Raw genomic sequence first — 27,738 nt, forward strand, 5'->3', positions numbered from 1 at the left:
AGATAGATAGATAGATAGATAGATAGATAGATAGATAGATAGATAGATAGATAGATATAGATATACATTTAAGGAGAGTCCAAAGCCTTTGGGCATGGACAAGAATTCAATCGATCAATTGATCAACAAACATTTATTAAGTGTTTACTATTTGGCAGACACAGAGCTATTGTGTTGGGGGATACAAATATGAAAGTGAGAGAGTCCCTGATCTCAGGGATATTACATTTGAATAATCTTCTCAGTTAAGGAAATATCAGTATAGACATGTGTATATACATGTGTGTGTTATGCATATGTATATATATACATGTACACACATATAAATACACACGTATATTTAGATATAATACATTTACACACACAGTTTAAAATCACAGAACGCTATGATTGAGGACATAGACAACTAGGAGAAACCAATAAAGACCTCTTGAGGGAGTGACATTTGAGCTGGGTTCAATGGGGACTAGAGGTTTCAAGAAAGAAGGAAAAGGAGGGAGAGCATTCATTCTGTCCATGACCTGTCATGTAAACTGGGGTCTGGGGAGCCTTAGGGAATGAGACCCTTACTCAGGAGAGTGAAGTGAAGGTCCAGTGGGCTTCCCCTAACCAGCCTTGCCCCAACTTAATCCATTTAATATATTGAAGATAGTCCATTTAAGAGGACTTAATCTATCTATACAAGCACAGCTAACAGTGATATCCTAATGAAACCATTTGTTCTCATTCATTACCAGGTTACTTCAGTAGCTTAGAGATAAAATAGTACTTTTTAATGCCCTCTTCCTCGCGGTGGACAGAAAACACTTAAGGAACAAGTGTTCAGGGAGGCATTCACCAGCCAAACCTAGATGTGGCTATCTTCATAGACAGCTTCTCAAAGTGAGGGAAACTGTGAGTTCCTGGAACTCACTGGAAGCCTTCAAGTGGGAGCTGGACGGCCATTTACAGAATCATAACTAGGGGAGACAGAGATTCAAAAGTGAGACAGTCTTTGTCCTGGAAGAATTTACATTCTAATGTGGAAAAAAAGCTCAAATAGTTGGGCAGTAGTCAAGGGAAGGAAGTTTTGGTTCAGCTTGTTACAGGAATTGTGAATGGGAACTATAGGGCAGTAGATTATCACACCCTTTCCAGTAGCAATGGGGGTTTTTATTGGATTATCGTTCATAGAGCAAAAGGTCCAGCAGTGGGAATGGGGGGTGGGAGGTGGAACGTGCACCACAGCTGGTTAGATGAATAGATGTCCATGGTGGGTAGGCCCGGGATTTGGGGTGACAGCTGGATGGGATATGAAGCACTGATTGGGGCTGACTAGATACAGTGGGCGGATGTGAGTTGTCACACACTCACTCACCCACCCAGCCATCAGGACAGCACAGCCCCAGGGTGGAGTCTGAAAGATGAGCTTCTGCACATCTTCCTGCCCTTTCAACCTTTTCTCATCCTAGGCCTCTCCTGGGGTTCTCTAATCTCTTCTCCACCCCTCTCCACACACGCTATGCTTTCCTGCCTCTGGGTCTCTGGCTCACATTTATCTGCACTAAGAATCCCTTCCCCCCTCTTCTTGTTGAATCCTGTGAACCCTGCAGAGTCCAACTCAAATCCATCTTCTCTGGAAAGCCAGGACGTGAACCCATGTCTTCCTGGTTATGAGGCTGGCTCTCTATCTATTATTCCACTCTTCCTTTTAGCCGCTTAATCAATACTTGTTAAACTGAATAAAATAATACGTATTCAAATATTTGTTGGATGAATGAATCCAACTACCTGTCCTGAGGTGTGCCTTATGAAATTTAAGCACTTTATCTGTTACTGAAAAGCAATAACTATTTAACCAACGAGACTGATTTAAGAATAATAATAATGATAGCTAACACTGATAGACTTTAAGGTTTGCAAAGTGCTTCACATATATACTGTCTCATTTGGTCCTTCACAATAACCTTATGAAGTAGGTGCTATTATCATCCCCATTTTACAGATGAGGAAACTGAGGTTGAGAGAGGTCACACAGCTAGAATGTGTGTGAGAAAGGATTGTACATCTAAATTCAGTGCCCCCTTCTCCATTACCCCACTGATCTATTGGTTTGAACAAAGAGAGGTTATGACTGCATCCTGGAGGTGGCTGTGAGTTTTTGAAAGCAGGGCAGGTAAATACTAGTAGTTTCTATGCCAAGCTGAAAAGGTTTTAAAACAGCCTCAGAGAAAAATTATGTCTGCTATCCAAGGACCAGCCTAGGTTAGTGCAAATAAGGACTTGAAACAATGAAGTGTTTAGTTAGATAAAGAAAATAAATAACTTAAATAACTTAAAGTTAAATTATCAAATACATTATTAAATGGATTGTCAAATAAATATTAAATAAACCGATTAAATAAGATAAACACAATTGCAAAATGGCCCTTGGGTCTGTGTAGGCCCCTCTTCTACCGCTGTAAGAGTGGTGGAATAGCAGAAAAGAGAACCGAGGGTGTTAAGAATCACAGTGCTAATCATCTAAATTCATTCACTTAATTGTTGGTATTTGAAAATGTGATCTTTGTCTGTAGATCAACAAATGGGCCATAATACTGGAGCAACTTATCCATGTTGACATCTTCTCAATTAATGAAACCAGAGACCTTAACAACAACAACAGCAACAACCACCACCACCACAACAACAAAAATACTAAATGCAAAGCCAGAACTAAGGCAGGGCACGTGGAGCTTTTCTTAGCAAAGGAAATTTAGAGGGGTGCCATTTTCTCTCCCAATGGGTGGTCATGGATAATTTAGCTGCTGGCACCAGATGTCCAAACAACCGGACCACCAAGGGCATTGTCCTCCTGTTTTCTAAATCACTTGTCTACTTTGGGTGGGATTTCCTCTTGCTTGACCTTAACTTCTTCTGCCCTGAATGTCATTAAGACTTTTTTTCTCCATTTCTTGTACACATTTTTTAAATGGTGTTTACACACAAATTTCAAAACAAGGGTTTTTGGAGGCAAAACCTCAGCACATTTTAGTGATAGTGGTTTAAGTCCCTAAAGATTCTTTCCCAGTGTTTATAGCTCTTTTCACCTTATTAACTGAGGCCTTCGAAAGGGAACTGGAGGGGCTTATCTGAGGTATGGGGGTGGGGGAGGGAATAATGTCCTCTGTTCTTGAGTGTTTAATAAATGTTTGTCTTTAAAAAATAAATAAAATTCTCTAAGTTTGCACCCTCATTACATGGAATATGGTTGCCACAGCAACCCAGAGGGTTTCTTTCATTCTTGGAGCATTTTCTTAGAGGACCCTGAGAGTGGAGAAGTCTTTTCTCCAGGCCTTTCACCTTCTCTAGTAGAAAAACCAGCTTATGTTTTCTTCACACTCTGAAGATCACCATTAAATCACTCTCACCTTCCTTATTTGCTGGAAGTGAGACAAACCCTCAGGCCTCTGCTTTTCTTGGGGCTAATTCTCAAGGTGAAATGCTCTGGTAATCTTCCTGCCTTCCAGGACAGTGCACAGGGGACCCAGCCATGGGCAGCTGGATGAAGCAGGCTTACAGAAAGGGCCCTTCCTTAGGACCTGCTCTTAGCTTGTTTAGCTACCTTTGATCCGATAGGGTGAATTGTTGACAAAGCTGAAGCAAGCAGCAGCTTCCTTCAGTTGTTATCTAGGTAGAAACCCAACTTTCATCTACTCCTCGTGTCTTCCTTTCTCTTCTGTCCTTTCCCAGCTCATCAGGGATTTCTGAAACCTGAGTTCATCCTGCACTGGTTCAATCTGGAAAAGCAGCTAAAGAACATTTATTAAACACTTACTCTGTGCCAGCCACTGTGCTAAGCACTGGAGAAAAAATAAGAAAAAGAAAGACAGTCCCTACACTCTAGGAGCTTACAACCCAGTGGGAGAAGATGATTTAAAAAAAAAAACAAAGCTGAAAAGAGGGGTAGGGGTAAAGACTAGAGGTTCTGTGGAAAAGAAACCAAGAGGAGGTACTTCTACAGTAATTTTGGCAGAGTGGTTGAAAAAGTAGGGTGGAGGTGGAGGAGGAAGGTAACATACTACAATTTTTAGGCTACTTACAAATGTTAACCTAGCTGTTAGCGAATACACACACACACACACACACACACACACACACAAACCACAGAGGAAAAGAAAAGAAAAAGAAAAAGATGGTGCCTGCCCTCAAGGATGTTACAGTCTAATAGGAGAAGACAAACACAAAAGAATGGTCATAGTGAAGAAGTCAAAGAAATTCAAAATGAGAGTAACCAGAAAAAACAAAGAAATCTAGAATGAGTGTAACCTAGTGGGAAACGAGATGTCTGAGGAGATGCCTCTTCTGTTCTCTCTCCTTTAATGGAGATTTAGTCACCAAACAGGAAAAAAAATGATACAATGTTTAAAAACTGCCGAGTGAACAAAACTGGATCTAGAAAAACATATATAAAACTGGAAAATAAAGACTTTTCAAGAAATGGCATTGGTAAAGAAAGCCTCAGTTTCCTCATCTGTCAAATAAGGATGTTGAACTAGTTCCCTTCCAGCTCTAAATTATAGCCTTGTGTCTATAATGAGATCCATCATTAGTTAAAAAGGGAATAAAACAAATTGATAACAAAAGCCGCAACACGAGAAAAGCCTCAAAAAATTTGAATTAAAGAATCCAATCAATGGGAGATAAATTTCCATAGGTATATTGGCAACAACAGTAAAAAATTCAGCAAAACAAAATCAAAAGACAATTCAACCAGGAAAAGGCTTGAAAATTTTATGTGCAAGTATGATAGATTTTGAAGATAGAGTTTAAAGAGATAATCTAAGAATCAAAAGAATCTAACCATCATTTTTCAAGATATTGCCCAATAAATTTCCCCAGAACTAGTTAGATCAAAAGATAAATAATAGAATTCACCCTACATCCTTAGAGATAAAAGTCAAATTTCACTTACCCAGACTAATTGTCCTTAAGCTTCATAACTTCCTTAATATATGGGATTTTTACAAGTGCTTAAGAAAAAGATTGCTTATCAAGGTATCCCAATTTGAATCCCATAGGATTACTCATCATGAGAAAACAAAGAAAATTCTGAGAAATTATTTACTCTAGAATCCTTAACCCAGTGAAACCAGGAATAAAATACAAAATAAAAACATATATTCAATTCTCCACAACATTTCTGGACATTTCTACAAGGGAAAATATGCTGCTTAAAGATTGTGGGAAGTAAATCAGTCCGGGGATGAGGATTTTGAAGAGAAATTTAATAAGCAAAGCAAAGGCAAAACAACTGATTAGAGTTCTAAAAACAAAACAAAACAAAACAAACAAACAAAAAATCAACCCTAGAGTAAAACAGTGAATGGAGATTGAAGATAAATCTTTTACTGTGTTGGTGAGACAATAGAGGAGTTTTTAAGACTTGAAACTGTATCATAAAATAGGAGTAAGTGGGAGTGGGAACAGACCAGAGTGGGACTGTTTATTCTAAAGATAGGACTATTATAATCTTGGGTAGACTAAAGGGATGTATGACACAGTCAGTCAAGGACTTCACATAACTGTTGCATAGAGAGAGTAAAATGGTGATAAATATGTAGTCATCTTCAAGTGTGCAAGGTCAGACACAAGAAGAGTCATCAGTATGACAGATGTTGCTGGTATGTTAACATATCAACACAAGAGAACATCAATGCAAAAAATATTTTGATTCTATTAACAAATGCCCAGCCACAGAGTTGTTTTGGTTATTAACTAAGGGTCACAAATAGGTCAGTGGAAGACAGAAGAGATCCATAAATAAATATATAACATTTACAAATTTAGAAATATACCCCAAAGTCCTTCTGTGATGCATCATGTCATAGAGGTGACCCTGGCTCTCAAAAGCTATGTTGGTGGAGCAGAAGCTCTGGTAGTTTCTACCATGCAGGGAAAGCTTTAGATGGTCCCAACAATAGACTGAGCCTGCCTTCCAAGGACTGGTCCTGCTAAATACAGAAAGACTCATTACCAGTAGGTTGGCAACTTGGACCAATAACAACAAAAACACAAAATGGTTCTCAGTTCTGTCTGTAATTGTTAATTCCAGTCATTTTGGCAAAGTAGTTGAAAAGGTGGGGTGGGGATGGCAGAGGAAGCTCATAGAAACACAATTTTTAGGCTGTTTACAAACTATAACTTAGCTATTAGCACTTTGCTACAGTCTTGTCCATTGACCAAAGAGTGGGCATACTAGTAGAGGAACAAAAGCATATCAATCTTGACACTGGCACTATAAACAAAAGTAACTGACTGAAAGGACTTGTAGCTAAATGGAAGGATGGTTCACTGATTATTCTTGGAGAGTCACATCAAGGAATTGTCAGAGTGAAATTTATTAATTCCACAAAGGCAACAATAAAAAAAACAACTAGCAAACAACATTTCATGATATATTTGGAAACTTCATATTGCAATGATCATAGTTTTTATCTGCAAAAAGACCCTGCCTCCTTCATCTTCCCCTCTTCTGTAAAAGCTCTTTCATGCTTCTTTTATGTGAGACAGTTTACCCCATTCTACCTCTCCCTTTCGCCTTCTCTCAGTACATTCCTCTTTCTCACCCCTTAGTTTTACTTTTTATATAATCATTCTATCATATTCAACTCAAACCCATGCTCTCTGTCTAAATATACTCTTTCTAATTTCCTAAAAATGAGAAAGTTCTTAGTAGTTACAGGTATCATCTTCCCATGTAGTAATGTAAACAGTTTAACCTTATTGAATCCCTTATGATTTCTCTTTCCTGTTTACCTCTTCATGCTTCTCTTGAGTCTTGTATTTGAAAGTCAAATTTTCTATTCAGCTCTGGTCTTTTTGTCAGGAATGCTTGAAAGTCCTCTGTTTCATTGAATACCCAATTTTTACCCTGAAGGATTATACTCAGTTTTGCTGGATAGGTGATTCTTGGTTGTAATCCTAGCTCCTCTGCCCTCTGTAATATCACATTCCAAGCCCTCTGATCCTTTAATGTAGAATCTGCGAAATTTTGTGTTATTCCGACTATGGCTCCATGACATTTGAATTGTTTCTTTTTGGCTTCTTGTAATATTTTCTTATTGACCTAGAAGCTCTGGAATTTGGCTATAATATTTGTAGGAGTTTTCTTTTTGGGATGTCTTTTAGGAGGTGATCAGTGGATTCTTTCAATTTCTCTTTTTTCCTCTGGTTCTAAAACATCAGCACAATTTTCCTTGATAATTTCTTGAAAGATGATGTCTAGGCTCTTTGCTTTGATCATGGCTTTCAGGTAGTCCAATAATTCCTAAATTATCTTGCCTTGATCTATTTTCCATGTCAGTTGTTTTTCCAATGAAATATTTCACATTTTCATCTAAATTTTCAGTCCTTTGATTTTGTTTCTTGATGGCTCATGGAGTCATTAGCTTCCACTTGTCCAATTCTAATTTTTAAGGAATTCACTTCTTTTTTTTAAAAAAGATTCATTAATTTATTTATTTTTAGCTTTCAACATTCACTTCCACAAGATTTTGAGTTCCAAATTTTTCCCCCATCTCATCCCTCCCCCAACCCCAAGACAGTGTGCATTCTGAATACCCTTTCCCCTAATCTGCTCTCCCTTTTACCTCTCACTCCTTCTCTGATCTCCTTCCTCTTCTATTTTCCTATAGGGCAGGATAGATTTCTATACCCTTCTATACACTGCCTGTGTATCTTAGTTCCCAGTTGCATGTGAAAACAATTTTTTTATTTTTTTCCTTTTTCTAATTTTTTTCTATTTGTGTGTTTTTTTTAATTTGTTTTCAACATTTACTTCCACAAGATTTTGAGTTCCAAATTTTCACCCCATCTCACCCCTCCCCCCACCCCAAGATGGCATGCATTCTAAATACCCCTTCCCCTAGTCTGCCTTCCCTTCTATCTCTCCCCCCCTTCTCTTATCCCCTTCCCCTTCAATTTTCCTGTAGGGCAGGATGGATTTCTGTACCCCATTTCCTGTATTTCTTATTTCCCAGTTGCATGTGAAAACATTTTTTTTAAACATGTGTTTTTAAAGCTTTGGGTTCCAAATTTTCTCCCTTCCTCCCTCCCCACCCACCCTCATTGAAAAGGCAAGCAACTCAATATAGGTTATACATGTGCAGTTATGCAAAACACTTCCATAGTAGACAGGCCATGAAAAACTAACTCTATTTCCCTTAATCCTATCCTGCCCCCCCATTTATTCTATTCTTTCTTCTGACCCTGTCCCTCCTCAGAAGTATTTGCTTCTGATTATTCCCTTTCCCAATCTGCCCTCCTCTGTATCATTCCCCTACTCTCTTGTCCCCTTCCCCCCCTGTTTTCCTGTAGGGTAAGACAGATTTCCACACCCAATTGAGTGTGTATGTTATTCCCTCCTTAAGTCAAATCTTATGAGAATAAGATTCACTCATTCCCTCTCACCTTCCCCCTTTTCCCCTCCATTGTAAGAACCTTTCCTTTTCTATTTTTTTTTGTAGGATAATTTACCCCATTCTACCTCTCCCTTTCTCCCTCTCCTAGTATATTCCTCTCTCACCCCTTAATTTTATTCTCCAGATATGACCCCTTCATTTTCAACTCACCCTGTGCCCTCTATCTATATCTATATATATGTACATATAATTTTTTCCCTCCAACTACCCTAATACTAACAAAGGTCTCATGAGTTACAAATGTCATCTTTCCATGTGGGAATGTAAACAGTTCAACCTTAATAAGTCTCTTATGGTTTTCTCTTTCCTGTTTACCTCTTCATGTTCCACTCAAGTCTTGTATTTGAAAATAAAATTTTCTATTCAACTCTGGTCTTTTCATCAAGAATTCTTGAAAATCCTCTATTTCACTGAATGACCATTTTTCCCCCTGCAGGATTATGCTCAGTTTTGCTGGGCAGGTGATTCTTGGTTGTAATCCTGTCTCCTTTGCTCTCCGGAATATTATATTCCATGTCCTGTGGTCCCTTAATGTAGAAGCAGCTAAATCTTGTGTTATCCTGATTGTGTTTCCACCATACTTGAATTGTTTCTTTCTGGCTGCTTGTAATATTTTCTCCTTGACCTGGAAACTCTGGAATCTGGCTACAATATTCCTAGGAGTTTTCCTTTGGGGATCTCTTTCAGGAGGAGATCAGTGGATTCTTTCAATTTCTATTTTGCCCTCTGGTTCTAAAATATCAGGACAGTTTTCCTGGATAAATTTCTTGAAAGATGATGTCTAGGCTCTTTTTTTGAACATAGCTTTCAGATAGTCCAATAATTTTTAAATTCTTTCTCCTGGATCTATTTTCCAGGTCAGTAGTTTTTCCAGTGAGATATTTCACGTTGTTTTCTAATTTTTCATTCTTCTGGATTTGTTTTACAGTGTCTTGATTTCTCATAAAGTCACTAGCTTCCAATTGTTCTATTCTAATTTTTAAGGAAGTATTTTCTTCAGTAATCTTTTGGACTTCCTTTTCCATTTGGCTAATTTTGCTTTTTAGGGCATTCTTCTCCTCATTGGCTTTTTGGACCTCTTTTGCCATTTGGGTTAGGCTACTTTTTAAGGTGTTATTTTCTCCAGTATTTTTTTGGGTCTCCTTTAGTAAGCTGTTGACTTGTTTTTCATAATTTTCTTGCACCACTCTCAGTTTTTCCTCTACTTCTCTTACTTGCTTCTCAAAATCCTTTTTGAGTTCTTCCAAGGCCTGGGACTGATTCATATTTTTCTTGGAGGTTTTGGATGTAGGAGCTGTGGCTTTGTTGTCTTCTTCTGGTTGTATGTTTTGATCTTCTTTGTCACCAAAGTAAGATTATATAGTCTGACTCTTTTTGCACTGCTTTCTCATGATCCCGGCCAATTACTTGAGTTTTAAACTCTTTGTTAAGGTAAAAGTCTGCTTCCAATGTGAAGAGTGTACTGTCCCAAGCTTTGGGGGTTTGTACAGCTGTTTTCAGAGGTACTTCTAGGGACCTGTAAATTTTCAGTTCTTCCAAGGTGGTATGATAAGGGGCGAGGTGTTTTCTCTCCACTGCCACAACAAGCTCCACCGCACCAGCATGCCCCTCAGAACTGTGACCCAGATCCAAGCACTGGTAAAGCAAGGGATTCCTGCTTCAGCACTGGCAAAGAGATCGCTGCAATCCCCTTTTGATCAGCCACTCAATTTCCCCTCAGTCTATGAGACAGAAGCTCTGGAAGCAGCTGCTGCCCTGGGGTTGCATTGGGACCTAGATTCTCTCTCACTGCAGTCACAGACTTTTCCTACTGACCTTCTAAGTTGTCTTTGGCGTTTGTGGGTTGAGAAGTCAGGAAACCACCACAGCTGCCCTCGATTCTGTCCTCTGAGGCCTGTTCTATGTTTGCTGAGGTTTGCGTGCCCACACCAAACTGCGTTTCTCTCCTAGCCTGGCATGATAGATCTTTCCAATCAATCATCCAGGTTGTCTTGGGCTGGAAATGTGTTTCACTCTGTCTTTTTGTGGGTTCTGCTGCTCTAGAACTTGTTTAGAGCCATTTTTTATAGGTATTTGGAGGGGTTTGGGGGAGACTCAAGCTAGTCACTGCTTTTACTCCACCATCTTGGCTCCTCCAGAGTTATTTTCTTCTGTGAGCTTCTGTACCCTCTTTTCCGTTTGGCCAATTCTACTTTTTTGTACATTGTCTTCCATTTGATCAATTCTGCTTTTTAAAGTGTTCTCTTCATTAGATTTTTGTGCCTCTTTTACCATTTGGACTACTTTGGTTTTTAAGATGTTATTTTCTTTATTATTTTTTTTTGTGCCTCCTTTACCTCTTTTTATCTTGTTTGACTCTTTTTCCATGATTTTCTTGCATCACTTTAATTTCTTTTCCTAATTTTTTCTCTACTTCTCTTATTTTAAAAATCCTTTTTGAGCTCTTCAAGAATTCTTTTTGGGCCTGAGACCAATTCATATTTTTTTCTTTGAGGCTTTGGATGCAGCAGTTTTGACTTTGTTGCCTTCTTTGGAGTTTATGTTTTGATCTGCTCTGACACTATGATAACTTTCTATGATCAGGTTTTGTTGTTGTTGGCTCATTTTTCACCTATTTCATGACTTTTAACTTTATATTAAATTTGGGCTCTGTTCACAGGGAGGGAAGAGGTACTGTCCTGAGTTTCAGGGGTATTTTGGTTATTGTTGTTTTATTTTATTTTTATTTATTTTTTTTTTGCGCAGCTGTGTTCAGAGTGGTATGATCTAAGGAGAGGTGTGTTTACTACTCTCCTGGCCTGTGCTCTGGTCTGTGAGCAATCACAAACACTCTTTTCCACCCTGGAACTGTGACCAGGGTCCCTTCTCCCCTGCAGCTATAAGCTCTGGTGTGCTAGTGCTCCTCCTCATCCTTGGACTACAACCTGGAACCACTTATGGTCAATGCAACAGAATCCTGCACCCTGTGCCAGCAAAGGAACCCCCATAATCTCCTTCTTACCAACTGTCAGACCCCCTTGCTGTCTGTGGGCTGAGAGTTTGGGAAGTGGCAGCTGATACAGCGGCCTCCAAGGCCTGGAGCTGGTTTGCCAGGGTGGGGCTTGCAAGAGCTCAGCCTGCATGGAGTGCACTCACTCTCATTCTGGTGCGAAAGACCCTTCCTGGCAACCTACTAAGCTGTCTTGGGCTGGAAAATTATTTCACCCCATTTTGTGGGTTCTGGCACTCCGAAATTGTTTTGAGGTGTTGTTTAAAGGGGAATTTAAGAGAGCTCAGGCAAGTCCCTGCCATCTCTGCCATCTGGGTTCTGCCCCTTCCCTCTACCCCCAAGAGGCCACCTTTTTAAAATCCTATTGAATTACAATAGGATTTAGATAGAAAATATTAATGGTGAGAAGTTTCAAAATGTGACTTTGGGAATCTGCTAAGTTAAACAAAGATGAGAAAGAAGTTATAAAACTGTACAACAATGTGGAAAAATTAGATTTGATAGTTATACTGAGAGAAATGAATGGGTTTATTAGAAAATTTCCTCAACTTGAATATACAGGGGACATTTATGAAAATTGACCTCAGTCTGAGGCATAAAGAACTTATAAATAAAAGCAAAAATCAGACATTTTAAACACTACTTTTGTAGACCTTGTGCAATTAAAATACTAATCAGTAAAGGAGATGTGATTAAAAGATAAAAGTCTAAATGGTGACTAAAATGATTTGCTCAAAAATGATTGTGTCAAAGATGAAAGAAACAATAAAATTATATTGAACACAACAATAATAATTCTATAACAAATTATGAGGTACAACCAAAGAACTGCTTAGAGGCAAATGTATTTTGAAGAGATGCTTATATTAACAGTTCAATTCAATGATCATTTATGAAGCACTTTCACTGTACAAGACACCATGGGTACAAAAGCAAAAATGAAACAGTCTCTAATTTGAAAGACTTTACATTCTACTAGACAAAGAGAAAAAAAGGAAGGCTAATGAACTTAGTACTCTCTGGTTAAAAAAGGAGAGAGAGAATCAATTATAAATATCATCATAATAAATCAATCTAATTAAGCTTAATAATAATAGCTAGCAATTATGTGGTGCTCTAAGATTTGCAAAGCAATTGCAATTATTATTTCATTTTATCTCCCCAACAACCCTGGGAGGCTGGTGCTATTAGTATCTCCATTGTACAGATGAGGAAACTGAGACAGATAGTGATTAAGTGATGACTCAGGGTCACACAGATTGTAAATATCAGAGACTAGATTTGAACTCAGGTCTTCCTGATTCTAGTCCATTGCATTATTTACCCTACCATGTAGTTGCCTTTGTAAAAAGAGATTATGAAGATCAAAGGCAAAAGTAACTACTTAAAAATGCTAAAAACTGATTTAATAAAGAAAACCAAAAATTATTTTTAAAGAGCAATACAGTTGATAAAACACAATAAAAATGAAGAGGGGAAAACCAAATTATCAAAATAAAAAAAATGGAAGGGGGGATTAGAGCAGATGGTGAAGAAATGAAAGAAATTATTAGAGAATGTTACACACAAGTATGTTCATTTTATATTTCATATATAATAAAACTGTAAATACAAAAGAAATTGATGAATGCCCTTAAAGATATAAAATATGGAAGTGTATAAGACAAAAAGAGATATTTGAGATAAGCCAATATTGGAAAAGAAATGGAATTGGCCTTCACTAGGACAAGATGGATTCATAAGTGAGTTTTATCAAACATTTAAATAAAAAAAACCCTAATGATATATAAACTGCTTTCAAAAATAAAGATGGCACTCTACCCATTTCTTTCTATGAGGCAAATATGGTTCGGATATGCAAACCAGGGAAAGAAAAAGAACTATATACCAATATCATTAATGAATATTGATGTAGAAATGTTAAATAAAAATTTTAAAATAGAACCAAATAATATTTCCAAAAATTGTTCCTCATGATTTATAAAAAGCCATGACTTGGAAGGAATTATAATAGAGAAAGAATATATAAAAATAAAAAGGTTTTGTAGATTAAATACCAATTTTTCAAGGAAAAAAAAACTAGGAAAAATCTGTGCATCAAACCCCTCAGCTATTGACTCAAACATATAAAGAAAAAGAGACATTCTCTATAATATGAGTGGACAAAGAGTCTGGAAGGAAGTTCACAGAAGAAAAGAATACAAATTATCAATAACTATATAAAAATGTTCAAGTCTGTAATAGACAAATCAAACTAAAACCATATTAAATTTCCTTCTAACTTCCCCCAAACTGGAAAAGATAGGAAATGACAATATTCAGTGTTGGTTCATAATCCCAGCTGAGTTTAGGAGTTTTATGAAAAAGTCACATTATCCAAAAATTTTGGTCATAAAAATCAATTTTTTTTAGTTCTACCAAACAAATGTCTAGTGTAGTAATTTTCTATCCAGGTGTAGAAATTGGCATTACCAGGCTCAGCAGGAGAAAAGAAAATGACATAAACTGGTCTTAGAGTTTAGGTTCAAAACGTCTTTCAACAAACAAAGTGTAACCAAATTTTTACCTTCTCATACTTAATAGGTGTAATAATGAAGATGTATATAATGACAATGAGCATTAGTATAGTAATAGTGCTGGACTTCATTATTTCAAGTCAAAAGCTTGGGTTTGAATCTTGGTTCTGGCATTCACTAGCTGTGTGACCCTCTCTGAGCTTCAATATCTTTAGCTTTAAATTGGGGATAATGATACTTAGAATATCTAACTCAGAGGGTTGCTATGATCAAAGTGCTTTATAAACAGTAAAGCACTAAAGGTGAGCTCTCGTTGGTTTTACTAGCCTAATTTCCACTGGACTCTGACCACAGATCTATGCTCACTATTTTTGTTGACAGATTTTCCAGAGCTTCCAACCTATTTTCATCACAAATGATAGCCAACACCATATTTGAGTCAGGAGACTCAAAGTGCTGCATGAGGAAGTATAAATGGCACTGAAAGAAGAGAAAGTTGGGAAAGAGTGACTGAACATGAACAGACACAACAGAGGAAATTCATGGTGAAGGTGATACAAGCTTGAAGTCACTCAGAGGGCAATCTTCAAGATAAGCCAAGGGGAAGATGTATTTTTTAAAAAAGAGAAAAATCACGTATAGTAACATTGAGAGAGAGAGAGAGAGAGAGAGAGAGAGAGAGAGAGAGAGAGATTAACAAAATTACCTGCCCATATCCCTTCATGTTCATTTCTATGAAATCTTTATGAGAACCAAGGGTATACTTGATGAAAATATTTCAAGGAAATTGGCAGGCTCACACAAGCAGACCCAACTCTTTTCACTTTTTTCCCTTGCTATTCAGTGAGTAGTATCTTTAGCAGGCCGGTGCTCTATCCACTGCACCACCTAGCTGCCCCTTGCAGAGTGTTTTCAATGATCTCAAGTTACACCTTGTTACAGATGCCCACCTTTTTAATACCAACATTTCCTGCTGAAGTTACATGATTGGAACCAATGGAACTTTTTGATCTTCAAAAGAATCAAAATTGTGGTGTGATCTATAGAGTAATGGAGAGATGGAGTAGGTGTAAGCAGGCAGTAGCACACAGATGATGAGGATAAAAGTGACATAAAAGCATTCATCAAGGAAATGGTTCATGATGGGAAAGGATGTCAGCTAGTCATATCTCATTAATCAATTAATCAACTGACAAACACTCATTAACTGCCAGGCATTGGGGACACAAAAGAAAACATAAACGCACAAATACTGGAGTAGTGCTTAGGAAATGTCAAATATCTACAGGAAAACCTCCAACGTATCGGAAGAGGGGGGATGGGAAGCATGGGGGATGGAGGGGAGAGGAGAAATCCTCTGCAGAGGATCATGGAGGAAGATAGAGAAGAATTGCACAGAATAGAACAGTATAGACAATTTATGATGTGCACCATTTGGAGAGAATATTGATGAGATCACAGACTCCACGTTTAACTTAACACACTTTTAAAAAGCCTGCTATCATTCCTTCGGTCAACATTTGTCTCACACAAGCAGACCCAACTCTTTCACTTTTTTCCCTTGCTATTCAGTGAGTAGTATCTTTAGCGTTGTTCTTTTTCCTAGCTTAGGATCCCTATCTCCAGCTGCCTCTAAGACATAGCCAGGTGGAGGCATCACCTCAAACTCAACACATTCATGTCTCAGGATATTTCTTACCTTTTTCTCTAAACCTATTCCTTTGACTTCACTATTTCTGCCAGTGATACCACAGTTTATCCAGATTTTGATACTAAAAATTTTGGTGTTGTCATTGACACTTTCCTCCTCATCATTATAGGCAGTTAAGAAGTTCAGGAGGTAGAGCACTGGGACAGGAGTCAGGAAGACCTGAATTCAAATTAAGTCTCAGACACTTAGTAGCTGTGTGACCTTGGACAAGTAACTTAACCTCTATCTGTCTCAGTTGGAACCTCCCTCTCAGGTTGTTATGAGGATCAAAAGAGGTAACATTTGTAAAGTGCTCAGCATAGTACCTGGCACATATAGGAGCCTTATAAATGCTTATTACCTCTCTCTCTTCCTATCCTGTCACCTACCCAAACAGTCGACCCTACAGCATCTCTCACATCTGTCCCTCCTTTCTATTCATAGAGCTGCCACCTTAACACCCTTTTTCATTCCCTCTCAGACTATTGAAATGATTTGCAATAGGTCTCTCCATCTCACTTTCCCCGCCTGCAAACCAATCTTCCTTATGTAGAGATCTAATCATGTAATTCTTCTGGTCATAAATCTGAGACTTCCTATGACTCACAGAATAAAATCTGAACTCCATCAGTGTTCAAGACCCTCCACAATCTGGCAGCATTGTGCCTTTTTTTAAATAAAAATTTTAAATTATGGACTTAGCAATCATCACCAAATATAAATATTCCAATACACAAAAATAGGATTTCATATGAAACTGTGACCTTCTTTTCCATATGATTTGTTTTTTAAGTGTCTTTAAAATTGAACAAGGTAGTGACAAAATGACCCTATTTGTATCACCTTCTGAATCTTTTGTTTTCCTTTTCTTGGGACTCCATAGCTTTAGTTCTATACTTATCATGTATTATCATGTAACATCATGATTTATATGATCCTCTTATTAGACTGTAAGCTCCATATGATAATTCAGACTGCGTTTATTTTTTTTTAATTTAAAAAAAATTTTTAAGACTAGGTTGCCTTTTCTCATTCAGGCTTGAAGTGCAGTGGCCATTCATTGGCCTGACCCCACTGTTGATCACCACTGAAGCACTGATCTGCTCCATCTCCTACCTGGGCCAGTTTGCCCCTCCTTAGGTAACTTGATAGCCCCCTGATCATAGGGGCTCACCATACTGGTGCCAGACTTAGTATAGACACCAGAAAGGTTTTAGCTCTATGGTAGCTCAGTAAATCTGAACTAAAGAAATTTACCAGCCTCAACTGGTCTATAGGCATATGCTACCACACTCAGTAACTTATTATGTTTTATGTATTTATTTTTCCCATTACCTACTCCTAGTACAGTGCTCTGCCTAAAGTAGGTGTCTAATAAATGTTTACTGACTTGAAGCTGCTAATACCTCATAGTACTCTGATATGCTATTAAGCCAAACTCCAAGAGTAGTAGAGGTAGGTCATCTTTATCTATGCTACTGCTGCATGGTTTTTGAAGAAAAATGGAAATAGATGCTAGTTTCTCTCCAAATCTTGACTATATCATCCCCCTAACTCACTGGGTTTGAGTCCTGATGGTTACCCTCAACTTGATTTAGTCTATCTGAGAAAAGTAAGCTGGACAGTTACTTTAAAAAAACAACTCTGATCTCATGAAAGGCTGTTAAATAGAGAATAGTTATCAATCATGTTCCCTGGAGCTAAAAGTCTACCAATTGGTATTGCCTGTAAGGAAGAATTTTTCAACAGTATGGCTTCTTAAGAAATGGAAAAGAATTTCTGAGACAAGCTGTGGGATCCTCCTCTCCAGAATTTGTTTTAAACAGGGTCTCTTTTTTTCTTCTTTGCTCTTCTTAGTATGGTTTAGCAATAGTAGCATCACATAGGACCACAGCTTTAAGGTTAGGAAGGACCTTGGAGGTCCTATAGTCCAAATGACTGATTTTACAGATGAGGGGACTGAGGCTCCAAGAGCTAAGTGACTTGCCCAAAGTTACAAATATAAATATCAGGGGTATGATTTGAACTCAGGTGTTCCTGGCTCCAAGTCTAATAGATTTTCTACTACACCATGCTGCCTCTTCCTTCAAGAGGTAGAAAAATGGATTAGAACAAGGACTACGGAACTCGTGGCTTTTAAAAAAATACAAAGGGAAAAAACTTGTTATAAGTTGTATTGATGTTAACAGTAACTGCATCATTATAAAGCCTTAAACTAATGTAAGCACATACAACTATGTGAGGATTCTCTAACTGCTTTGATAATTTCTTAGATATTTATTAAAAATGTTGAAAATGTGTTTTTTCCAGTCTGTCAGTCAATAAACATTTATGAAGTTCCTACTATGCACCAGGCACTATGGCAAGTGCTAGGGATATAAAGAAAGGCAAAAGACAGTCCCTGCCTTCAAGGACCTCACAGTCTAATGGAGGAGACCATATGTAAACAACTCTGTACAAATAATCTATCTACAGGATTAATTAATGATAATAAAGAGAGGGAAGGCACTAGAAGTAAGGGGGAATTCAGAAAGGCTTCCTGCAGAAGGTGGGATTTTTCCTGGGTCTCAAAGCAAGCCAGGGAAGTCAGATTGGTCAGAGTGTTGAATTATAACTCCTGGACTTGGTCAGATTGACTAGGGGCAGTAGGGTGGATTGGCTTTGGAGTCAGGGCCTTGATTTGGATTCTATCTAGTTCTGCCATTTTACTTCCTCTGTGACCCTTAGACAGTCACTTAACTCCTTTAGGATTTAGTTTCCTAACTTGTAAGGCTAGAGTAGATGACTTCTAAGATCTTCTCCAGTCTTAAATCTGTGATCTTTGATGACCTCTTAATGCCTCTTTAACACTCACAGATCTATACATTCACAGTTCTTGTTAAAGGCTTAGATCAGAATTTTATTTTCCAATCTGTCGGGCAAATATTGGCTCAGGACGTTCTTTCAATAATCCCAGCATTTTTTTTTCTACTGTGACCACAGAGGAAGAAGGAATATGGATTATAATCAGAGAGTAGAGGGCTTGCATACCTATTTTAATATATTTTTGGACTTGAGCAGTGATTTCATTGGTATAGTGGACTCTCATTAAAGGGGCTCTTTCTACTGACATGGATTGTTCCTTGCTCCCCAACTTATATAGCCATAGCCCAAGACACTGAGAGTTTTAGTGACCTGTCTGAGATCACATAGCCAATATATCTCTGAGGTGGGACTTGAACCCAGATAACTCCAAGGGTGGCTGCTTCCTACACTGTGCCATGCTTCCTCTCAGCACATTAACTCTTAAATTTCACATCTAACGAAATTAGGCTCCTTTTTTTGATCAGTAACTGCCCATTCTGAATTGAACCTACATTCTGCAAAGCTTGAATGTGCATTTTGATTAAGATCAGAAGCAGCCTACTAATGGTGAGCCTGCAGGGGAAACAAAACAAGAGCTGAATCCTAGCAGCTGTTCATCTCTGAAAGTAAAAAGCTCAAGATCTCTGGTCCTCCAGAACTTAACAATTACCACAGTAGATAGTATACGTTCATCAAAATTAAGATTTTTAGTTCAGAAAGTCAGTTTCTTCTCTGACACATTTCCAAGTATATTTCCTTTTCAAACATTTGGTGGAAGATGATTGTGCACACAGCTCTGAGAAGTAAGCAGCACATCCCTTTCAAAAACACTGTACTTTACAACTTATATACTTAACTGTATAAACGTCAAAGAAAAGGTCAATGTGCATTTTTTCCATCCAATTGCACAACCAGTAATTGCCTGTAGTTGTAGAATTGCACAATGACAGTCTATATTCTTGGCAGTTATCACCATATGTCCACAAATTAATAAAAATAAGAAAGGTACTATTTGTAAACAGTTCAGGTCACACTCATCTTATACTTTGTGCTGACCAAGAGTTTTTTCTTTCCAAGTTTCTTTAAATCAAACTTGCTTTCTCTACGGGCTCAGTAAAAGGTTTTTCATCCAAACAGATTTTCATCCTTCTCTATTTCTTTTTCCCATTAAAGCCCCATTGAGACCTTTTTATTTTTATGTTGACTTTTCTTACATATTATTCCCAAGCACATTCTTAAGTTGTGTTGAGGTAAGTCAAAGATTATGACTGTGTCTACCTGGTAGGCAGTGAAACTTATTACGGAACAATTCTGATTAGAACACTGCCATGTCATATCCCTGCCTCTAGAGGTTATATGGGTCCCCAGATGATCACAGAATACCTGCGGTGATTTCAGCATCTAAATAAAAACAACTGGTGGATCTGGGCAATTCAAAGGAGGAAAAATAAAGTTAAATTGGTTAGGCCTAAATTGGGCCATGCAACTACTAAGGCCCTACCAGCTTGAAATCAATGACCCTACGATTGGGGATATTAGGAAGTGTGCTGGTTGTTGGTATAAACAACCAAGATTTACTGAAAGTTTTACTTTTTGTCTGATTGTGATAGTTTAGCTTAGACATGACGCAAGTTGCTCATAAGTCTTTGTTTCTCGCCTACTTCTTTGCTGGTGACTACCTCTTTCCCGGTGTGAGCCTATTCAGTAAAGGAAAAATCAAGCTCAATGTCTGCATTTTTAGGTAACTATGGGGGAAAATTAAAAGACAAGTTTTCACGAAATGCTTTGAAAATTTCAGCGGAGTCTATAAAATGCACAACAATTATTGGTTGCCTACCTTCCTTCCGGCTCTGTTGTTGTGAAGGTTCATCAGTGCTCGAGCATCTTTTCCTTTCCTTTCCTTGGCATCCACAAATGCTCGGGCAAATTTGATCCCATAGTCAATGTTATCACTGCATCCACCCCAATCAAAAGTGCCTTTGCTATCTTTGGAAGTTCCTTTCTTCTTAGGGTCACAGGAGCACGATTTTAACTCTCCCTGGCTACAGGCCCTGGTGATGGCATATACGACTCCAGCGGAGGAGATAGCATACACAAAGGCGGCCTCTCGACTACCTGCAATCAAAATGGTCATCTTCAAAAGAAGGTTGACATTCCTATCTCTGTATGACGTCAGCCTGATGCATTGGTGCTCCTTGAGAACCTGCATCCTGCTGGGTGTTTTGTTCCTTTCCCAGAACATGTCATTGGACCTCACTTTATGTAAAGAATACACCCCTATAAAGTTATGTGCATATCAAATCAAATCTCATTATTAGTTCCCTGGAGGAGCTCATGATTTCATAATAATAATAATGATAATGGTTAATATTATAAAGTGCTTTAAGGCTTACAAAGTACTATACAGATGCTGAGGAGGAATCTTTTCATAAGGATTTTGTGAATCAACTGATCATCATTCAATTTGTTTAGTTGTATTAAGATAAGTACATATTCATGAACTTTTCTTAAAGCAAAGCAATATCTCTATGAAGATCCTAATAGAATCAGGCAAAGGGGCTCTTTTCTGCAGTAGGACTGTTTTGGATAATAGCAATACATTAGCTCATTAGGCAACTAGGTGGCTCAGTGGATAGAGATCTGGGCCTGGAGTCAGGAAGACCTGAGTTCAAATTTAGCTTCAGACACTTACTAGCTGTGAGACCCTGGGCAAGTCACTTAATCTCTGAATGCCTTAATCCACAGGAGAAGGAAATGGCAAACCACCCCAGTACCTTTGCCAAGAAACCCCATGGACAGTACTGGCATGCTATGGTCCATGGGATCAAGAAGAGTCAGACATGACTGAAGAACAAAGACATACATTAGTGCAATGGCAAACAAAAATATGTTTTGGTTCGTTGGCACCCTTAAATGTTTCGAAAGTATACAAGGCTGGTCCTCAGTTTCCTCATCTGCAAAATGAGAGAACTGAGGACCTTTTAGCTCTAAAAGTTCATATTTAAGCCTTTCTCTATAGCTGCCTTCCAAAACAGGCTTGGATTTTTTTGGCAACCTCACAAATAAGGAAACTGATTTAAATTGAAAACGTTGTGTTTAAAGGCTGGGGAAAGGAGAGCACCTAACCTAGAATGAGGCACTAGGAACTGCTCTCTTGCTCTAATTCCAACTCAACTTTGATGTAACAGTTTAGAGAAGGCACTATCATTGAATTACTCACTATGGCTAACCAGCAAGGTGAATTGACTTTACTCTGAAATGACTACACTAACCATTGCTATTGGTCAAAAAAAGACAGTTAAGAGATTTTTAGGTTTTGCTGGAAGAAAACAAATTTACCACCTATAATTAGACTTGTGGCGGAGCCATTTTTTTTGTGCTTTCTTAGAATTATTCTTTATTAGAGCAAAGTCTACTTTCACTTACTGACTCAAAGGTACATATTTCAGTGCAATAACTACATTAAATTATTTTAATAATCTGTAGTAACTCATAATACAGTGTTGTGGTATAATGACAGATATAAGACTCTTTAGGGTCCCTGTGCACCTCATTTTTCAAATGGTGCTGTATTTCATTGTTATTAGCATGCTTTTTTATTAATGGTTGCCACAGTAAATATATTAACAGCCAGAATAGAAGCTGACCAACCTCATGCCAATGGAAGGCTGAAAACAGACAGCCATTAGGTGATCCAATAGGTACACCAAGAAGAGTGTGACTTTTTGAACCATACATCTGGGAGAACAAACCACCATTTTGCATTGAAGCACTGCTCATTCCCATTTGTCATTCAGGGCTAAAATTTATTATACATTCTTTATAATATTTGCTCTGCTAGCCTCATTATTAAAAATCAGAAAAAAACATATCCTCACCATATTAAATGACACTTACCTCAGTCTTTAAAAAACAATCCCCCAAGCCCAACAACTCAAAAAAAATATAGAACATTTCCATGTAGTTATGTGAAAATAAGTTGTGTGAATATTTGCCATAAGTAGCAGTTTGTGTTCCCCAGAGAGGAATGTGATGATCATATGTCATTTTTTTAAAAGGTAACCCAACTTACAATGTAAGAGTCACAAAGGGCCAAGTGAAATTCAGCTGTTTTATAAAATAAGTCAAATAGAGACCAATATATCTTGCCAAAAGGTGGCGCTTGGAGAAAATATGCTTTTTCTAACTTGCTTAGTCCATGTTCATAGACATGATGGGGTATGTTCAGTCTTGCTAGGAAGTAAATTGCAAGTCCACATTGCTCTAAGAGGGACTATGGATTAGTGGATACAGAGCCAATCTTAGAGGCAGAAAGACCTGAGTTCAAGTTCTATCATTGACAGATCCTAGCTATACAACCAGAGGCAAGTCATTGAGCCTCTCAGTGTCCTAGGTTAGTGGTATCAAACTATCAACAGGAAAGAGATTAAAACAAAACAAGTAAAGGCACAATATGACATTTTTGTTGTTGTTCAGTTATGACCCCACTTGGAGCCTTCTTGGCAAAGATATTGGAGTGGTTTGCCGTTTCCTTCTTCAGCTCATTTTACAGATGAGGAAACTGAGGCAAGCAAGGTTAAGTGACTTGCCAGGGTCACATAACTAGTAAGGATCTGAACTCAGGTATTGCTGACTCCAAGCCCAGCACCCTAACCACTTCACCACCTAGATGCCTGGCATCTCTGTTTTACTGAAGATAAAGTATAAGCTCATTAATAGTAAGTGACTTAGTTGTAAGTGACTTTGCAGCCGTTATAATTCAAGTCTCCTGTCTTGAAGTTTAGGGAACTCAAGGGTGTGTGAATAAAGAACATTGGTGATAGGGTTGTTCAAAAACGGGACTCCTGAACGTTTACCCTTTTTGGTACCACCACCAAATAACTTTTAATCCAAACATTTTGTGAACAAATAAAAATATACCATGTGTGTGTGTGTGTGTTTGTGTGTGTGTGTACATGCATGAGCGCAGGCATATGCATACCAAGGGATGCTATGAAAGAGAGATGTTCTAAACAATGTACAAAAAGGTCTTTTAAAAATGAGCAGGGAAGGGGCAGCTAGGTGGCACAGTGGATAGAGCACCTGCCCTGGATTCAGGAAGACCTGAGTTCAAATCTGGCCTCAGACCCATAACACTTACTAGCTGTGTGACCCTGGGCAAGTCACTTAACCCCATTGCCTAGCCCCCCCCAAAAATGAGCAGGGGGATGTTTCTGCTAGTAGAAAAACTTGGTCTAGTGTACAAATAATAGTTACATTAATGATTCAAATAATAGTTACATTAATTGTTGGATGGAAGAAAAATTATTTTTATAGAACTGAACTGGCCTCTTTTTTCCCCCCCAAAAAATTTCCAAAGATAATCACATTCTAAAGATGCCACTTCCTATTCATATTCACATAAGTTGTATCATCTCAATGACACATATCCAGAAGTATGTTTGTTTAAACAAAACATTGGGAAGATGGACTGATTTTTCATTTTTTTCTACGTATTTCCGTGTCCCATTGACACAGTCTTAAGATGTTTTGCATTTAGTGCCTTAAATGAATCACTAAAATGCTATGAATTTTATGCAATAACACAAAATTGGATTTCTGATCCTCTGCCGAGGAAAAAAAACGGTATTCCTTTCAAATCTGTTAAAAGTTATAAATCCCAAATCATTTGAATGTTTAAGTAGTAAGAGTTTAGTAATTCCAGAGTACTTTTTGGATTTTTCTAATTTTAGAAAATTATCCTACCAAAATGTAGTTGAAGAAAATAAATCAAATATTTATTAAAGGCATATAAGCATACCATATGGAATATTATCTAATTGTGAGTTTAAGAATAAATTGCAGGGCACTAGAGCTAAAGAGTTTTGACTGCCTACACTGGAATCTATGCCATAAAAGACAATACCAATGGCTCAAAAAGTTGTTTCATTTTCAAATTCTGGGGTTTTCTAGTAGGAGTATTCCAGTCCCTGGTAGTTTTTCAGTCTTCACCTAAAGTTCCCCAAACTGTTTCCCTTACTTAACGCTGTGCCTAGCAAAGAGTCATGTATATATGAAGGAGGAGGTTAATAAAGGTTTGTGAAATGAGTGAATGAATGAAAAGCCCCTAAAAATCCTCTCCACAAAATCCTTTCTAAGCTCTGATTCCTTGGAGCAAAAGGAAACTTTCTGGCTCCCCTATAAAGATAGAATCTTCCCACATTTCATGTGTCCTTCTCATATAAACAATTCTACTCTCTGACTTTGCTATCTATCTATCTGGTGACAGCTAAGTGGCTCAGTGGATAGAACACTAGACAGAGAGTCAGGAAGTCCTGAGTTTAAATTTGACCTCAGACATTAGTTGCATGACTCTGGGAAAGTCCTTTAACCTTTGTTTATCTCAGTTTCCTCATCTGTCAAATGGGGATAATAATGGCATCTATCTCCCAGGGTTGTTTTGAGGCTCAAATGAGAGAATATTTGTAAATCACTTAGAAAATGTTAAAGCACCATATAAATGTTGGCCACGATGACTATAAATACAACTCTCAGACCTCTTCACAGTTCTGAGATGGGAACTTCTCATCAAACAATTAATTGTTAACATTTTTGGACAGCTTCGATGGAATTTCATGATTATTTCCAGAATAAGCCGCTTTAGGCCAAATTCTGCCCTCCCATATTCAACACGAAATCCTCATCGAGTTGAATGGGAATGAGGGTGAGTATATAAGGATGGAATCTGGCCTTCTGTGAAAAGAAGGAAGAAACATAGTCTCATGTGAATATTCTATTTTTGTGCTTTTATTCAATTAATTCAGCTTTATCTGAAAAAAATCTGAAGCTATTAGAGTAAAAACAAAAATCATGTTAGGTCTTAGACCAGATTGATCTACCAACTTGTCTTCCCCTCTTCCAAGCCCCTACTGACTCTACAGCATTTACTGAAATGAAGTTATTGGCAAGATTTATTCAATGTATTTTATGGATGAATCCCCTAGCTTATATAAATATATTATTGTTGGAAATCAACAATCAGAAACTACCTCTATTTAGTTCTATTTGTGGTCTGAAAGTTTCCACACTATAGCGATGTCTAAAAGCTTTATCATAGGCTCAGCTTTTAAACGGAATAATTTTACAAACACTACATGAATTGGCACATTGTAATGGAGAATGTTTGTAAACACTCTGGATAAGAAAATGCCTACTAGATCTTGAATTTAATTATCGCTTGAAGGCATTCCCATAATGTAGCTCATAATTCCTCATGCTGGCATCAGCACCTATAAACTTTTGTTTTTGAACAGGGATCAGAACTTTTATTGATTCATTGGTGAGCTAATCTAGGTGAAGCCTTGAAATACCATTCGTTGAAATTGCTGTTAACCTTTGAAAAATTTGCTACATCATATTGAAACTCCAAAAGGAATGTAGAAGGATGGAGTTCTTACAATATTGCAGTAAATTAGCTCTAGGGATGCACTAACAGTGAGCATATCACTCCCTTGAGGGATTTTACAGCCATTCAGCTATGCATTTGGCCTCATAAAACCCTAGGGGTGTGATGAATACATGATAGAAACACCCTCTGCTACGTACTATGGAGTGTACAGCCTGGATGATTTTCCTAGGCATGGGAGGGGAGGGGGTTGTGTGCATATGGTGGGCAGGGCACAAACAAGTGCAAAATTTCTGGTTTTAGATATTCACACATAGGATGCTTTGCTTTTGGTCAGATTTCCAAAATGGCAGCATTTTGTGGAGAAACAGAAGCATTTCATTTGAGCTGGGACGTTATCTTAGCTAGATAACAAGTTCTGAGGATCACTTTCCCTTTACTTCTAGCTATTAAGCTGGACTTTCTTCTTAGCTTCTTAAAAGCAATCCCCCCCCAATGATATCATTAGAAAATCCTTATGGAAGGTTCCATCTACAAGTCTGTAACTTAATTTAGAGAAAGGCTCATAGGCTTAGTAGCAAATGGGAAAATCAAAGATATTGAATGGGTATTAAAAAACAACAGAATTTAGTTGGAAGGGATCTATAGATCTAATACAATGCTCTCATTTTACACACAAGAAAACATACTCATAGAGGTTAAGTAAGTGACTTACCCAAGGTCACACAGTTGGGTAGTCGGTAAATTTTGTTGTTGAGTTGTTTCAGTTGTGTTGACTCTTCAAGACCCCATTTGGGGTTTTCTTGTGGAAGATACTGGAGTGGTTTGCCATTAGTTTCTCCACCTCATTTCACAGATGAGGACATTGAGGTAAATAGGGTTAAGTGACTTGCCCAGGGTCACACAGCTAGGAAGTATCTGAGGCGGGATTTGAACTCAGGAAGATGAATCTTCATGACTCTAGGCCCAGAGCTCTATCCGCTGGGTCACCTGGCTGCCCTAGTCCTGTCAGTAAATAGCAGAGCCTATATTTGAACCCAGAACTTTTCATTTTTAGATCCAAAGCATTTTGTCTTAGTTTCTAAATTGTTGGATCACTTTGATTCTCTGCATCCCTGGAGCCTAGCACTGTAGCACACAGTAGGCACTTAATGAGTGCTTGCTTAATTGATTCATAGTTTAGTTTCCTTGCTAGTAAATAGGAGTGAGAACACAATATTTCCCTGTACAGGATGACAGTGAGGAGGATTGCCCAATCCAAGTAACTGTTAAGCATTTTAAGGATACTTCTTAGAGAAAAGGCAGCATGGTCTAGTTGAACACCCAGCCCAGTCTAAACCCTAGAGCACTGAACTTGGAATCAGGCCTTAGTTCAAGTTCCGGCTTGGTCACTATACTGCTACCAGCAAACTATTTAGTCTCAGCCTGCTTTCTAAACTATATAAGGAGGAAAACAATACTTGAGCCTTATAGGGTTGTAATGAGGAAAGTACTTCATCAATTGTAAAAGGCTAAATCAACAGGAGATATTATTATAATGAACGCTAATGAATGCTGCAGTGGGCAGCTAGGTAGTGAAGTGGATAAAGCTCTGCACCTGGACTCAGGAAGACTCATCTTCAGGAGCTTAAATCCCACCTCAGACACTTCCTAGCTTTGTGACCCTGGGCAAGTTTGCCTCAGTTTCCTCATCTGTAAAATGAGTTGGAGATAGAAATGGCAAACCACTCCAGTATCTTTGCCAAGAAAACCCCAAATGGGGTCATGAAGAGTTGGTCACAGCCGAAATGACTCAACAACAAAAACAATAACAGCATGAACTCCAAACACAGACACCTCTACTACATGCCAGATTTGAACCATCCTGATCCTCT

General features: G+C 38.0%; 1 protein-coding gene across 5 annotated transcripts in view; it reads right to left on the bottom strand.

Annotated features, from left to right (window-relative positions):
• Positions 1-27,738, bottom strand: part of WNT2 (Wnt family member 2) — a 74,525-nt gene that overhangs the window by 41,739 nt on the left and 5,048 nt on the right. For all 5 annotated transcript variants that reach the window (XM_027844990.1, XM_027844992.1, XM_027844989.1 and 2 more), the window contains exon 4: positions 20,318-20,595. In XM_027844990.1, the coding sequence (XP_027700791.1) occupies positions 20,318-20,595 (278 nt within the window). The remainder of the gene's footprint in view (positions 1-20,317; positions 20,596-27,738) is intronic.

Source organism: Vombatus ursinus, unplaced genomic scaffold, assembly GCF_900497805.2.
Source record: "Vombatus ursinus unplaced genomic scaffold, bare-nosed wombat genome assembly UNPS02014946.1, whole genome shotgun sequence".
NCBI classification, from domain to species: domain Eukaryota; kingdom Metazoa; phylum Chordata; class Mammalia; order Diprotodontia; family Vombatidae; genus Vombatus; species Vombatus ursinus.